This window comes from Verruconis gallopava (genome assembly GCF_000836295.1).
Source record: "Verruconis gallopava strain CBS 43764 unplaced genomic scaffold supercont1.2, whole genome shotgun sequence".
Taxonomy (NCBI): Eukaryota; Fungi; Ascomycota; class Dothideomycetes; order Venturiales; family Sympoventuriaceae; genus Verruconis; species Verruconis gallopava.
In genome coordinates, this window is record NW_015622138.1 from 417,118 (window position 1) to 432,988 (window position 15,871).

The window sequence follows — 15,871 nt, forward strand, 5'->3', positions numbered from 1 at the left end:
CTGAAACCGATCGACACTTTGCTTTTCTGGAAAATAGCAAATACTAAAGTCGCATTCTTGTGCGATACTCGATAATCGACCATGCCAAGACTCTGTTCTCGGTGGACAATAGTAAGCACTCTTCGTCTTGGCAAAATGACTTTGTGTAGTGAAAGAATCATCCTCATTTTGAAAACACGTAGTTGCAACAATTCACATGCTTCTGACCTCTTGAAGTTCCTTGCCAAGGAAAAAAAGAGGGAGCCCGTTGCTGGAGATTTCAACAAACGCAGAGCAACCAACATAGCGTGCCTTGACACCCACAAAGAACCTGCTCTTCATCGAATTCCAGTCACGGCAAGAAAAGACGGTTTCAATAGAGACGAAACTCTAGCTATCTCATGTACAACTATGTCCGTAGGCAGTTGCAGAGTCGCCATGACCGTGGAACAGTTGAAGGCGGAAATGCAGCAGGCGAAGGAGTTGCAAGAATAAGAGAAGGGCAAACGACGACGATTACGATCAAGGGGATCAAAGTTTATCGACGAGGTAGGCACACGCAAAAGATTGAGCGACGAAGGTTGTGGGTCCCGTTCGGCAGCAAAAGACAGAAAGAGTGAGCTCCGGGTCCGAGCGCGTGGCGGGTAAGTGACCTCCCGTCGATTATTGGTCGGGCGGTCTGATCTGTGAAGTAGTCACGGCGGGATCGATAAATGGACACGCTCGATGCCATTGAGCCGCCAGGGAGCGTGCCGGGGGCGCTGTGTGTACATGCAGATTTGGGATTCGGAAATTGACGCTGTCCACCAGGCTGGACGCCTCGTCGTCACGTGTGCATTTGCCGCTCTCGTCGTCGGAGTTCGCAGCGCCACCGCTGGAGCACAAAAAGCCAGAGCAGAGGATGGGGTGGAGGTGGGTTAGGGACACACACAAACAAATGTGCGATTCATCACATGACAACCATGAAGAGTTGTAGCGTTCTGCAAGTGCGGAAGAGTATGATGGACATTGGTTTTCTTTTGAAGGTGCGTAGAACACCTTCAGCGTAAAGAAACAAAAAGACAACGACAACAGCAAAAGAATAAAAAAAAAGTGAGGCTTACTAGATCCACACGCTTGTGCCATATCCTGTCCGATACCTTTCCACCCTTTCTAAATAGATACAGTGAGATCGCGCCAACACGGTCACTCCCACCTTCGCCCCCCCACTCCATAAGTCCCCGGGCTCTTCAAGATCTCCTATTTTGACAAGAATGCAAAATACGATAGATATGCTTACAGCTTTTTAATGATTTGAACGTTGTCTCCTGGGACCGCGCAGAGAAGGTCGCCTGGGACACCTTGTCTTTTACAGCAACAGCTCCAGTGGGTTCTCGACCACCTTCTTCAGCTCCTTCATGAACTCGGCGCCGACCGCTCCATCGATGACCTTGTGGTCAAACGAGCACTGCAGCACAATCTGGTCGTCCCACTCGACGCCACCCTCCTCGCCTTCCGCGGGGATGGCGACCTTCTTGGTCGTGCCGACGGCCAGGATGGCTGCCTGCGGCGGATTGATAACGGCAGTAAAGCGGTCAACGGCGTCGTTCATGCCCATGTTCGAGATCGTGAAAGTGCCACCCTGGTACTCATCGGGTTTCAGCTTGCCGTCCCTAGCCCGCTTGCCTAAATCCTTGACCTGTGCCGAGATGGATGCCAGACCGATGCCGCCAACGTTCTTGATGATGGGCGTCATCAGGCCCGAAGGAGTGGCCACGGCAACTGAAATATCTGCCACGGTGTACCTTCTGATGACCGCCTTGCCACCCTGCTCGATCCAGGCCGAGTTCACGGCGGGGACTTTGGCCAGAGCAACAGCGCAGGCCTTGATGAGGAAGTCGTTCACGGAGAGTTTGTACGCGCCGTTAGCAGAGGCGTTGAGGGCCGCGCGCAGCTTCAGCAGCTTCGTCACTGATACTGCCGATGTTACAAAATAGTGCGGATTCTCATTCATCGACTGCTGCAGACGCTTTGCGATCGTCTTGCGCATGCTGCTGGGTTCCTCATCCACGTATGTCGCTGCGGCTGGTGCTGCGGAAGTAGCGGCGGGAGCGGCACCAGACTTCGCGGCTTCCTTGGGTTGTTTGCGGAAGCGGGACAGGGCGGTTTCGAGACGGCCGCCAGTCGATTCGCTCTCTGCTGCTGCTGGTGCGGACTCAGACTTCTTGGGGGTAGACTTTGGAGGGTCAGAAGACTCCGTAGCTTCGGCGCTTGGTTTCTCCTTGGGCGGAGCCTTGTCTCCACCTGCGTCCTCGACGGTGAAAGACTCGAAGGCGGAGATGTCCTCACCCTCTTCGACCATAACAGCAATTGGCTAGAGAGACACATTGCGTTAGCATTATCCGCCCCTGTTCATGAACATGCCTGGGTATCGGCATAAGAAACATAGTTTGCGTAAGACGTGGAGGTGGACGGTGTGTATTGAAGGCAAGGAACTCACACTGCCCACGGCGACATCCTTCTCGCCAGACTCCTTAAGGATCTTGGCCAGCACACCCTCCTCCTGGAATTCAAAGTCCATCTGCGCCTTGTCCGTCTCGATCTCGACGAGAACATCACCTGGAGACAGCGAGTCGCCAGCCTTTTTCTGCCATGCTCCTATGTTACCGGATGTCCTGCCAAAAGAAGCATGCTGTTAGCTAGGCATGGACCTTCCTATGTCGAAGTGAGTGCATCGGAGGGGGCAGACTGCGTACATGGTAGGCGAGAGCGCAGGCATGGAGATGATCGTGTGAGGCGGGTAAGCTGTATGACAGAGAGAGTTAGCAATCCCTTCCTATCGTTCTCTGTAGTCTGGAAATTGCACTCAAAGGTCTAAAGATAAGCCGAAAAAAAGCAATCGACGTACATTTGGAAGCGTAATATCTAGCCAAGGCAGCGAGGGCCGGCGTCCGTCTGCAATTGTGGTCAGCAAACACAAGCTTCGACGTTAGCGGAGCTCCATCTTGATGGACTGCTCGGGGGGGCCGGCATACGCAATGGCATTGTTTGTGATGACTGTACGAGCAACGGACCTTGAGGCGGACCAGAGCGGTATCCGCGACGATGCCCGGGACAGAGTGGCCATTGTTGTTGTTGGGGAAAGAGAGGGAGGAAGCGGAAGACGAGTGCGGGAAAAGATGAGCGCAGCGACGCGGTCTGTGTGCAGAGTGTGCAGCAGCAGCAATTGAGCTGTGGGAAAATGAACGACTGCAGCTGGTGCTCGCTCTCACACACTCTGTCTCTCACTGTCTATCGGGCTCGTAGCCGCAACTGCGATGGCCAAGTGCGTGGTGGAATGGGAACGGGGAAGTGTTGCGAGAGAGAGAATCAACGTCGACCCAACAGGACACCAAAAAGTGAGGACGAAGCTGTTGGTTGGCTGGTTGGGGGTCAAGCAATTGAGCAGATGGCTGCTTTGGGACTAATTTACTGCCATGATTTAGTTCCGTCCGTCTCGCACTCATTAATAAGGCAAGTAGTCAGCCGGGCGTCGCCAGTTTTTCTCTGTTTTTATTTTTTGTTACGGGCTCCTGGACAGCAGCGCGGTACCACGGTACGAATACGATAACTTAACGTCGCCGTGTACTGAAACGTAACGTAACTCGTCGTTATGCCCGCCGAACAGAAAGCTGGCTGCCGCTGCTTCTCCTACTGCTGCTGCTTGTGCTGCTGGCTCCCGCTGGCTCCCGCTGGTAATCCGATCGCTCTCTGCCCCCGCCGTCGCCCATGCTGATTGTGCCCGGCCCAGCAGAGCCAAGAGCAGAGAAGCCCCGGCCGTGATGTTGCACAGGGAGTGCCGCTGCTAAAAGTCCTCTCGTAAAACAGGAGTAATAACCAACAGCGAGGAGAAGAGCAGAAAGCAAAAGACCCCGCTGCATCCGCGCCGTCCTTCCCGGGCATCGCTTTGCGCACGGAAAAAAAAACTGGCGCTCTTCCTGTGTGGTCGTGTTCGTCTGCCCGTCTCTGGCCCTTTTCTCTGAACGCTTGCGTGGCCGTCGCGGCAGATCGTATTTTATGGTTGGCGGCGCCGTTCTGCCTTGCGCAAATCCCCCCCAAAAAAAGAGCGCTGTACACTACTTGTGACCACTTTGCCAGAACGAACAAGGGACAAACAATCCCGCTCACCCACGCCCGCTACGTTCGTATACAGATCTGCAAGAAGGGACGGTGTCTCTCAGAGCCGTGGGTGCGTGTGCATATCCTGTGCATGGCATCGCTTTCTTCGTCCGAGATTTGAGACTTGTGACCAGCTAAATTACACCCGCCGCCCATACTCCAGCACATATCTCATCCAGTATACCGAGGTGCCACACACATCCCACCCGCAAACACATCATTCTCCTTCGTGCGCCCAATTGGCGACAATGCATGCCTAGGGCACAGCGCATGCAGCACCAGCTTGGCCATTTGATAGCTGAGGGAGGAGAAGCTGCTGCCGCCTAGCGGAGAGCCCGGACGAAGACGAAAGTGAGAGTGTAAGAGTAAGAAAGAAGAGAGGAAGGAAAGGGGAAGGAAACAGCGATATCGTCGAGTAAATCGGTAGCCATGGCGGACGGCTTTCCAGACTACAGCTCGCCGCAGATCACGTTCGAGGAGCCGCCCAGGCAGAAGAGAGACAACAGCAAGGCATCGCGAGATAGCTCACGGAATCCAGAGAACAATGGACCAGCGACGAGCAACCGACCACCGAATATCGATATTGGGCAGCGTCAGCTGCCCGACGATGCATCCGCGGCGAAAACTCCAGAAAGCATCGGAGAAACAAGAGATGGGCCAAACCCGGCCACGCCAACGATCGTGGAGCCTGCCGAGGGCACACCTGCAGACACCGACGCATCATCGCCGCAGCCGTCGCCCTTTGCTACAGATGGTCACAATCAGCAGACGGTGCATACACGTAACCGGACCGACTCCGCGTCCACCACCATGACGGCTGCTCCACGTGTGCCGGGCGCCACGCGCAGCTCCCTCGTCTTCGTAATCAAGTCGCTCGAGAGCATCGCCGATGCAAAGGAGGCTCGCAGAAACAAGAAACTGCAGGATGCGCTGCAACGCGCGCTTACAGCGATAAGAAGCGACGAAACGGCACCGGGAGCGAGCGATCTCAGCCCGGAGGTGCTGTTCGAACCACTGCAACTGGCCTCGGAGCTGCAGACTGTAAGCGTTGTTACCACGGCGCTTGACTGCATAGGCAAGCTAATCAGCTACTCGTACTTCTCGCTACCTGCCGCCACCGCCGAAAATCAGCAGCAACAGCAACCAGCTGACGCACCGCCGCTTATCGAACGCGCCATCGACACGATCTGCGACTGCTTCCAGAGCGAGGCCACCCCGGTCGAGACGCAGGTTCAGATCGTAAAATCGCTGCTCGCTGCCATCTTGAACGACAAGATTGTCGTGCATGGCGCCGGCCTTCTAAAAGCCGTACGACTGACATATAACATCTTCCTGTTATCAAAAAACGCATCGAATCAGATGCTGGCGCAAACAGCGCTGACGCAAATGCTTGACACGGTGTTTGAGAGAGTCAAGGCGCGATTGGCGGCCAAAGAGGCTAGGATCTCGGAGTCCAAGATTGCGCTTGAAAGAGAGCAAGGCGTCGAAGGAGATGTGCCCAAGGAGAATGGCCATGGGGAAGACAAGATGGAGAATGGCGCTACTCCTGCCACAGAAGGCTCTTCTTTCAACGGGCGAGATGCGCATGAAGACGGCGACGGCGAAGATGATGCATCGGAGACCGCATCGACGGCACCTAGTGACGTGCCTGTCGAGAAGCGGGACGCGCCCAAGATGACCCTGCAGAGTTTCGAAAACAGGAAGAGCTTCGATGACGCGAAGATCACAGATACAGCGCCAACACTGGTTACACGGGTGAAAGACCGCGCGCGCTCGAAGCGCACTACATCTGGCGCCAACGAACCATCCGCCGAGGCTGCTGAGGACGAAGAGGATGAGATCTTTATCAAGGACGCGTACCTCGTGTTCCGAGCCATGTGTAGACTTAGCACCAAAGCGCTGCCTGTCGAGCATGTGCTGGATCCCAAGTCTCAAGGCATGAGGTCGAAGTTGTTATCTCTGTACATCATCCACTCTCTGATCAGCAATCATACCGTTGTGTTCACCTCTCCCTACGCAACAATCCGGTCATCCAACGATGAGCCAACTTCCTTCATCCAGGGCATCAAACAGTACCTATGCCTGTCGCTCAGCCGCAACGGGCCCTCGTCTTCGCGCCCGGTCTTCGAGGTCAGCCTGGACATCTTCTGGCTTATGTTGAAGTATCTGCGTGTGATGCTCAAGAAGGAAATCGAGGTATTCCTTAAAGAGATTTACTTTGCCATCCTTGAGAAGCGCGCCTCTCCCGTGTGGCAGAAACAGATGATCCTCGGCATGTTTGCACGACTGGCGCAGGAACCTAGAGCACTCGTCGAGGTTTACCTCAATTACGACTGCGACCGCACCGCGCTCGATAATATGTTTGAGCGCATGATGCAGCACCTTAGCGCTCTCTCTTCTGCGCCCGTTAAGGTCTCGAGCGTCCAGCAGCATGCATTCATAGAGTACCAGGCACGATCCTCCGATAATCCCTCAGCCGACCTGCACGGTCGTGTTCTAAGAAATCTGTCGACAGCGGCTATGAGCGCCGCCCCGGAGCCAGAGAAGGAGTTCCCTCCTGAATATGCCATGAAATACGAGGCTCTTGAAGCCATGGTCGATGTCCTCCGATCGATGGTCAATTGGTCGCAGCAGAACGTCGCCGAGAACAATGTGGGCATAGGCAATGGAGATATGAGGAGATCTGCCGATAATACATCGCGCGAGAGCCTTGATCAGCAGAGCATGCATCGCGACCCATCCATGTCGTCTGTCGCATCGCCGCGCGTGGGAAGTGATAGCCCTAGTGGCATGTCCACGCCGCTCGCCGAAGACGATGCCGGCTACCTCGAGCGAGAGAAGCAGCAGAAGACCGCATTAGCAAACGCCATACGTCTTTTCAATTTTAAGCCCAAGCGTGGCCTTGCCGCGCTACTGAAAAATGGTTTCATAGCCTCGGACGCGCCGCAGGATATCGCCAGGTTTTTGCTCGGCAACGACAGCATTAACAAAGCGACCCTAGGTGAATTCCTGGGCGAAGGCGAACCGGAGAACATTGCAATCATGCACGCCTTTGTAGACCTGATGGATTTTAGGCAAACCCGTTTCGTGGACGCGTTGAGACGCTTTTTGCAAAGCTTCAGACTGCCTGGCGAGGCCCAGAAGATCGATCGTTTCATGCTCAAATTTGCAGAACGCTACATAGCCGGCAATCCGAAGGCGTTTGCCAACGCGGACACGGCATATGTCCTCGCGTACTCCGTCATCATGCTCAACACTGATCAGCACTCGACGAACATCAAGTCGAAGCGCATGACGCCCGAGGACTTCATCAAGAACAATAGGGGTATCAACGACAACGCTGACCTCCCTGACGAATACCTCAGGGGCATCTACGACGAGATTCATAACCACGAAATCGTGCTCGACACGGAGCGCGAGACGGCAGCCAACTTGGGTATGCTGACGCAACCCCAGGCCACGGGGTTGGCTTCGACCATTGGCCAGGCCGTAGCCATCGCGAGCCGCGACCTGAGGAAAGAGGAATACGCACAGACTGAGCAGTTTGCCAACCGCACTGAACAGCTCTACAAGTCGCTTCTGAGGGCACAGCGACGTGGCGCTGCCAAAAAAGAAGTCTCACGGTTCATACCTGCTTCATCGTTCAAACATGTGGGTCCCATGTTCCAGGTTAGCTGGATGGCATTTCTACCCGCCCTCGCCGGTGCCGCACAAGAAACGGAGAATTTCGAGATGGTCAAGCTTTGCATGGAGGGCATGAAGCTTGCGATCCGCATCTCGTGCCTCTTTGACCTGCAAGACCCGCGCCAGGCGTTTGTGCAGAAGCTTGCGAACCTTACGAAGCTGTACAATATCAGTGAGATGAAGGTGAAGGAGCTTGAGGCGCTCAAGGCCCTGCTGGAAGTTGCACAACTGGAAGGTAACCAGCTCAAGGAGGCGTGGCGCGACGTGCTCACTTGCATCAGCCAGCTGGATCGGTTCCAGCTCATTTCGACGGGTGTGGACGAAGGCGCCGTCCCGGACGTGTTGCGTATGCAGCGTTCCAGCACGAGCTCCTCCTCGTCTTCGCGGCGCAATCTTAACGTGCCCAAACAGCACCGACCGCGCCAGCACAGTGGCACCATCAACTACCGCGCCGACATCGCCGAGGAGTCGCGCTCCGCCGACATCGTACGCAGCGTGGACCGCATCTTCACTAACACAGCTCACATGTCCGGCGATGGCATCCTATATTTCGTCAAGGCGCTTACCCAAGTTTCATGGCAGGAGATCCAGTCTTCGGGTCAGTCAGAGTCGCCGCGCACTTACTCGCTCCAGAAGATCGTAGAGGTCTCGGGCTACAACCTGACGCGGGTGCGTTTCGAATGGGCATCCATTTGGGCAGTGTTGGGCCAGCACTTCTCTCAGGTCGGCTGCCACACCAACACCAACGTCGTATTCTTTGCGCTTGACTCGCTGCGCCAGCTGTCGATGAAGTTTCTAGAAATTGAGGAGCTGCCCGGCTTCAAGTTCCAGAAGGACTTTTTGAAGCCGTTTGAGCATGTCATCGCCAACAGCCAGGTTGTGCCAGTGAAGGACATGGCGCTCAGGTGCTTGATTCAGATGATTCAAGCACGCGGCGCCAACATCAAATCCGGTTGGCGGACGATGTTTGGCGTCTTCACTGTGGCTGCTAAGGAGCCATACGGTACGTTCATTTCTGTCATCAACAATTGCGTTTCGAACCAGAAAAGAAAACGTGAAATGCTGACGAGATTGAACCACAGAGGGCATTGTCAACCTGGCCTACGACAACGTGACTAAGATCTACAACGACTATTTCGGCGTCGTCATCACCCAGGGTGCGTTCGCCGACCTGATTGTCTGTCTGACGCAGTTTTCCAAGAACCAGAAATTTCAGCGCAAGTCCCTGCAGGCGATCGAGATGCTTAAGTCAACCGTCTCGAAGTTGCTCAAGACTCCTGAGTGCCCGCTCTCGGTGCGGGCGAGCAAAGCGAAGGCACCAGAGGGCCCATTGCAACTTACGCAGCAAACACAGGAAGAGCAGTTCTGGTTCCCGGTTCTGTTCGCGTTCCACGACGTGCTCATGACGGGAGATGACCTCGAGGTGCGCTCGAGGGCGCTGAACTACCTGTTCGAGACACTTATGCGGTACGGCGGCGACTTCCCGCTCGACTTCTGGGATATCCTCTGGCGACAGCTTCTTTATCCCATATTCATGGTCCTGCGATCCAAGTCCGAGATGTCCAAGTTCGCGACGAATGAGGACCTGTCGATATGGCTGTCCTCGACCATGATCGAGGCTCTGCGGAAGATGATTGCACTGTTCACCCACTTTTTTGACTCTTTAGAATACATGCTTGATCGTTTTCTGGAGCTGCTAATCTTGTGCATCTGTCAGGAGAACGAGACACTGGCACGAATTGGCAGCAACAGCTTACAACAGCTCATTCACGAAAACGTGAACAAGTTCACACCCGATCACTGGTCGAAAATCGTCAGCGCGTTCGTCGAGCTGTTCACAAGGACAGAAGCTACCGCGCTCTTCTCTGCCGCAACGTCGGGTGGCTATAACAAGACGCCGTCCAACGGCTATTTCGAGCCTCAAAGGTCACCTCCTCCATCGGACACGGCGAGCGTTTCCGACCTACCCCTAAACACTCAGCCTTCTCAGACGTCCGAAACAGATGCAAGTCGTGGCGAAAATGCTCTCGGTATCAACGGCATATCTGCGCAGCCACCGCAAACCCGAGTTTCGCCTGATCCGGACTCGCCCACCACACCTCGTGCGGTCCCTCAGCCTCAACTGGAAAATTTCCACGCGGAGACCGCTCCCGAGACTCCGGTCGTCGTGACGGCAGCACGCCGCCGCTTTTTCAATCAAATTATTACTAAATGCGTGCTCACCCTCCTCATGATCGAGACGGTCAACGAGCTGTTCTCCAATGACACCGTATACGAAAAGATCCCATCCACAGAACTGCTGCGCCTTATGGCGCTGCTCAAGAAGAGCTACCACTTTGCCAAACGCTTCAACAACGACCGCGACCTGCGCACGCGCCTTTTTAAGGAAGGCTTCATGAAGCAACCGCCCAACCTGCTCAAGCAAGAGTCAGGCGCCGCGAGTGTATACGTCAACATCCTCTTCAGAATGTTTCTCGACACGTCTGCATCGCGTGTCGCCTCGCGAGAGCAGACGGAGGATGCGCTTGTCCCTCTGTGCGCGGACATCATCTCCTCGTATATCGATCTTGACGAAGTGACTCAGCAGCGCAATATCGTCACCTGGCGGCCCGTCGTGATCGAAGTTCTCGAAGGCTACTCTGGTTTCCCTGAGACGGAGTTCGAAAAGCACGTCGGAACGTTTGCGCCGCTTCTTGTCGGTCTCATGGGCCGTGACATGGGACCGGAGCTGCAGAGGGCCGTTCAGGGTGTCCTAGCGCGCATATTTGAGGTCAAGCTTGGCCTAGATATACCCGTGGTCCTGGGTCGCGGGCTGGTCACGCCAGTAAGCGAGAGGGGTAGCAGTGTGTTCGGAGGCACAAGTAGGAGGAGCAGCAAGACGAGTAGACATTGAAGGTGGAGGGTTACTTTTTTTCGCATGTCCATGTTCAAATGTATAGATTGGGTTACACCTGCATCAGCTTACTTTCTCCTTTCTCTCATTTTTATCCGACTATCTCGCTCTCAAGATATGACCGTCTTCGAGGGAAACGGATGGGAGTTGGTGAATATTTGGGCTTAAGTTCGACGCCTCAAGTCTACATGTATGTATGTATGTATGTATGTGTGAGTGAGAAGAGTTTTATTGGAGAATAGCGCACAGTGTTTGTGTCGTACGTCTTTCAGCGACGTACTCCGCAGCACTCTTTGTTGGTCACGCATCCGGAACAGGTCCTTCTCCCCTTATTTTCTATTTCTCTCGTGAAACCCAAGCTATCTTTTGACCGGGCGCGTTTGAGTCATTAATCGATGGTGTAGGATTTATTGATACTGACAAATCGTTCACTTTGCGCACAAAGAAAGATTCTTGTCTTAACATCTCAACAGAAAGAAGAACCCGGATCAAGCGCCAGAGAAGGCTTCAAGCAAGTCGTGTCTCATGATCTCCCCGTCTGAATAAAGAACTATAAGCAGAGCGCTGTCACCCCATACTTTACTGATTTTGACTATGATTGGTTGATCAATAATATCAATTAGAAGTTACGCAATTAATGCTAAGAACATATCACATAAAACCTAAGCACAGATAAGGAGTGCCAGACAGACCAAGTCGCCACGAACAGACCCATGTGTTTATTATATTGGAGTATCCTCATTCACTATATCCCGCGAACTCCCGGCCCTTCACAGCCCCTTGGCTAAGTATTACAAATCGCCATCGCGATGGTTGAACCAATTGTTCACCCGCCATCGCCTCCACACTCAAAGCGACGAGAGCTATGTATGTGTAGAGGAAGGCGCCCCACAGACGCCATGTTGAAAGAGCGCAGCGATGCTGACGCACAAAGAGCATCGGCTTGACCGCAACTCTACCTGCTCAAGGACATGTAGGTGTACATGGCTTCTCGATGGATCGCCTTTTCTGCGAGGCGCTTGTTCCTCTCGGCGGCAACGTCGGCCTTTGGTGACTTTTCCTTCTTGAAAAAGCTCTTTAGCGAGCTCGACGTAGACGCGGACTGCAAAGAGGCGGCATCTGCGTTCATTGTCTTTTCTGATGACAGGGATGAAGGCATGGTGGATCTGTAGAGAGAAAAGAAGAAGGTCAGCGCGAGAGCTGGAATCCAGAGAGGTGTTGGCACTGACCTGAGGCTGCGTGTGTAGTACGTATACTTGCCCTTGTCAACTAAGACACGGTGTTGCTCGTATGGTCGTTCAAACGGTAGTCGGGTGTATGGTAGTCAGCCTCTACGACGGACTTGATTATCTCGTTCTCTGAATAGCGAAGAGACGGATCCCAGCGGGAGATGGGGACGCATCTTTATACAAATCTCTCGCCTGGAAAAGAAACACAGTCATCAGGCAACATTCACGCTCAGCTTCCATCGGAATTGCCATGCAGACCTTCGGAGTTGGGACAGTGTAGGCATGGCACTGGTGTCTGGGCAGTACACGCGCTAGAGCTGGCCATTTGCTCCACGCTGAGGGCGCGAATCCACAATCCAACTCGCTTTCAGTCGCAAAATCCCACTACGGACAAGGGTCACCGCTACTCCTTACTGCATAAGACTCACCATGGTGAAAACTACTCCTTTGGCATCGCTCCTTTTGACACACCGATGCTGGATAATTTTTCTTAACACCGACTTCTGAGGCTACGTTTTTTATAAAACAAACGCCGTCATGCAGATGCATAAGTGGCTGGCCCACCATGTCAAAAGAAGGGCGGAATGGCTTGTGTTTTGCGAGTCGCAAGGGCATCGATTCGTATTCCTAGGGCGCGATACCGGCGCTCAGCGTCGATTCAGTCATCAGCTGGGTACCGAAGTAGGTTCAGGCTGCCGCTGACGTGAAGAAGCTGACAAAGACACATCTATTCTCAGTTCGCTTCCACGGATTGCAGCATACGAGCCGACCTAGGCAGATGCGGGTGATGTAAATGAGCAGAGCATCAATACCTTGTTTTCCAGTCCCAAGTGTGGATTCGAATGCATGAGATTTTACTTTTCCTCTGCGTCAGCTTGTAGGTTTCTCGTTTCATTTGTCAGGTGGGTAGGCCGTTGGAAGCGAGAATAAATCTTCACTAGGGCTGCTGTATTTGTAATGCATGTGAATAATGAAAGCGAGGCTTTCCATTCCACACAGACATCGAGTCCAGAATCTGACGTATTTGATGTCCACGCCCGATTACCCGACGACAACAGCATCATGAGCGAGAGCTGAGATCAAGCGATGTGTTTTGTACTCATGCCGAAAGTAGAAAGATCAACGACGCGCTGGGGAGGCAAGACGTCTTTTTTCAAGAGTGCGTACCGCGAGTGATCTCTGCGCAACTGCGACATGCTTCCGGTAAGGTTCTTGCTCCAGCTCCCCAGGCTTCTCAATCTATGAAGGAAGTGGATAGAACCACTAACTCATGTAAAAAAGCACTTGGGCTGCTGCTGGTAGGGAATAACGGCGCCGACTAGGAATGAAACACGCGAGGAGCTACTTCGTTTCCGTTTCTGGGCGCATGGGGCCCGCTGACGTACAGAATAATCCTTAGAATATTTATGAATACAAGCCGAATTCTGCTGACTTATGCGTTCATGTTAAACGCGTAGTTGGGCCTAAAATCGCTCTTCCTGCTCCCAATAATGTCGCGGAAGCTTGCAAACGTGAATACAGGTTTGGGGATATCTGGGCGCTTATTGCGGACTTATTGCTCCATACTCGACCTCAATCAAACATGATTCACGATATCGTCACATATTATCGTCAACAATGTGGCCCAGGAGTAGGATAGGTCTCGCGAAGCGAAATGTTTCCAGCCTTGCACGTGGTTGAGCGGATCCTCAGCCCTACGAAACTCAAGCATCCCCCTGTCACGATTCTCGAAGTGAACACAGTTACCGTGACGTCCATCTTTCACCGCTGCCTGCACCTTACATACTTCTTGCGTCGATTGCGCGTTCGCTGCTCAGAAGCACCTGTTCGGAGTGTATTCTTCACGCGACTAAGCTATGGTACGTAATTCTGCCATTGCTACGTTACGGAGATATGCATGAAGAGCGGCGACTAACGTCATATCCAGAACTCGCTTTACAACTCTGCCCTGCGACAGGGTACGTCGATACGGAAGGACCTTGATGCACTTGCGGAGGGATCCCAAACCTCGCCGGCGCTCATAGGTGTGCACCTGCTTGCAGAGACGAGAAGAGGACGCTTCGGCATTAACCACAGAAGTCAACAGGCCAAATCAACGCCTCTCTAACCTCCTTTGCACGAACAATAGAAGACTACAACAAGCTTGCCAAGCAGGAACTTGTCCCGGAGAAGCAGACAAAAGCCTACGAGCGCATCAAGAACTTCCGCAGCGAGCAAGCAGAGTACCGTGACCGCTTCGAACGGCTGAAACAAGAGCTCGAGCAGCGCCAGACCACACTAGCATCTTCCGATCTTTCAGCGCGACGACCTCACATGGCAGCCACGCCGGACAATCCTTACGCACATCACAACCCGTATGCGCAAGCCGTGAACACCGCCACGAACCGATACGGTGCCAGCAGCAACTTGTCCGCGTACGCTCCCCCCGTCGAGCCGACAAGGGAAGAACACGCGTTCCGCGAACAGACGTTTTTCCAGCAGGCGAGCATGCAGATGGACGAGTTTCTGGAGCGTGGAGCGGACGTGCTAGGCAGCCTTGGGCAGCAGAGAGAGATGCTGAAAAACACGCAGAGGAAGCTCTACAGCGTGGGCAACACGCTCGGCATTTCCGGAGACACGATCCGCATGGTCGAGAGGAGGGCCAGGCAGGACAAGTGGATATTCTGGGGTGGCGTGGTCGTGTTTTTCTTGTTCTGCTACCTGGTCTTGAAGTGGCTGCGGTAAGACCTCGAAACCGCGGGGAGGCAGGACGCGGATCGGAAACTTTCATCTGTACGATATGAGCTTGGGATTGCATAGCGCGGCGTTGGGACCGTTAGATTTGAGCGGATCATTGGCTTTGACAAAAATACACGACCTTTAATCCAAATTGATGAAAGCTATCGCTCAGAGGGCCGGCAAATTCCTCATCTAGCCTGTGACACTGATTCTCTTCCGCGAGATGGTTTTCCCTCATTGCCAATACCAGCTATTCCGCTCACTGCTCCACGTGTTCCGAGCAATGTGTTTCCCTTCATTCCGCGCGAGTTGGCGTGCCGCAACCCACGCAACGGCCTTCTCGGCTTCATTGATCCTCTCTTCTCCAGAGATTCGGCATCTATGCACCAGACCGTCGAGGCCATACTGTCTCGCATGCCAGACTTGTATGACCCTTTCGAACGTCGCGGGCGAAGTCTACCTTGTTAGTGGTCTCTGTCGAAGAGAGACAACTGGCAGCCAAGAGAGAGCTTGTACCGATCTATCAGGGAGAACTCGGCCTCTCCGCCACCTCGGCGCTGGACTTGGTCTCCCTCACCATATGATTATAGCGATTCGTTGTCCTCATATAGCTTGCGGAATGACATCAGGCGTTCAAGCTCGCAGACCGATCACCGGAGGATCAAGCGCTTAGGGCTCGTAGTAGTGGAACAATCTTTGATCGCGCTCAATCGGTTCTCTATTAATGATCACTTCGCCTAGACAGCCCGCTCGATCTGCTGGACGAAGCTACGCCGTGACGACTGTGCACCAGTCGAAGACGGCGAGTTCATTCTAATTGCATACAATCCTGCCGCCGTGCTTGACGAAGAAATGACTGACAACGCTTGAATACTCTCACTTGCTGTGCGACCAGCCAAGAAGGCAAGACAGAAGAATCGCTGAACCGTCAGTGCGTGGCGATAATAGGCCAGCGAACGTGGGGAGTACGCATTGCCCAGGCTTTTCCCCCAAGAAGTCCGTAAGATCGAGACTTACGGCTTCTGAGCGGTGAGTGCTGCGTGATAGTGAGCATAAAACCGTCTCAAGAGCATCTACCGAGGTTCCGTGGAACCAGAGCAGCTTAGTGAAGTCCGAAGTATCAAATACGATGTGGTTGAGGCTCACGCTATTGGAAATCGGGGATGAGTAGTCAACTAAAGCGGGGGAAGGGGGGGGGGGGGGGGGGGGGAAAGTGGTTCACACTCACATC

General features: G+C 53.7%; 3 protein-coding genes across 3 annotated transcripts; 2 read left to right on the forward strand and 1 right to left on the reverse strand.

Moving 5' to 3' along the window:
• Positions 1 to 933: 933 nt before the first annotated feature.
• On the reverse strand, positions 934 to 3,389 carry PV09_00645 (pyruvate dehydrogenase complex dihydrolipoamide acetyltransferase). The gene is made up of 5 exons (XM_016353414.1): positions 2,994 to 3,389; positions 2,867 to 2,913; positions 2,715 to 2,763; positions 2,459 to 2,633; positions 934 to 2,332 (listed from the first exon to the last, which is right to left on the reverse strand). Exons 1-5 carry the CDS (start codon positions 3,083 to 3,085, stop codon positions 1,328 to 1,330), a joined length of 1,368 nt encoding a protein of 455 aa, XP_016218567.1. The 5' UTR covers positions 3,086 to 3,389; the 3' UTR covers positions 934 to 1,327.
• Positions 3,390 to 4,070: 681 nt separating this feature from the next.
• On the forward strand, positions 4,071 to 10,996 carry PV09_00646 (uncharacterized protein). Its single transcript, XM_016353415.1, has 2 exons — positions 4,071 to 8,803; positions 8,883 to 10,996. Exons 1-2 carry the CDS (start codon positions 4,546 to 4,548, stop codon positions 10,691 to 10,693), a joined length of 6,069 nt encoding a protein of 2,022 aa, XP_016218568.1. The 5' UTR covers positions 4,071 to 4,545; the 3' UTR covers positions 10,694 to 10,996.
• A 2,680-nt stretch (positions 10,997 to 13,676) lies between these two features.
• PV09_00647 (uncharacterized protein) lies at positions 13,677 to 14,901 on the forward strand. The gene is made up of 3 exons (XM_016353416.1): positions 13,677 to 13,781; positions 13,850 to 13,946; positions 14,009 to 14,901. Exons 1-3 carry the CDS (start codon positions 13,779 to 13,781, stop codon positions 14,644 to 14,646), a joined length of 738 nt encoding a protein of 245 aa, XP_016218569.1. The 5' UTR covers positions 13,677 to 13,778; the 3' UTR covers positions 14,647 to 14,901.
• Positions 14,902 to 15,871: the final 970 nt, after the last annotated feature.

What these genes read in the sequence shown, in the direction of transcription:
- PV09_00646 (XM_016353415.1), top strand. Translation starts at nt 4,546, where the DNA reads ATGGCGGACGGCTTTCCAGACTACAGCTCGCCGCAGATCACGTTCGAG. An exon ending in GGCTGCTAAGGAGCCATACG is followed by an intron (nt 8,804 to 8,882) that starts GTACGTTCATTT and finishes ATTGAACCACAG; the next exon opens with AGGGCATTGTCAACCTGGCC.
- PV09_00645 (XM_016353414.1), bottom strand. Translation starts at nt 3,085, where the DNA reads ATGGCCACTCTGTCCCGGGCATCGTCGCGGATACCGCTCTGGTCCGCC. An exon ending in ATCACAAACAATGCCATTGC is followed by an intron (nt 2,914 to 2,993) that starts GTATGCCGGCCC and finishes CCACAATTGCAG; the next exon opens with ACGGACGCCGGCCCTCGCTG. An exon ending in TAGATATTACGCTTCCAAAT is followed by an intron (nt 2,764 to 2,866) that starts GTACGTCGATTG and finishes TCTGTCATACAG; the next exon opens with CTTACCCGCCTCACACGATC.
- PV09_00647 (XM_016353416.1), top strand. An exon ending in AACCTCGCCGGCGCTCATAG is followed by an intron (nt 13,947 to 14,008) that starts GTGTGCACCTGC and finishes AGAAGTCAACAG; the next exon opens with GCCAAATCAACGCCTCTCTA.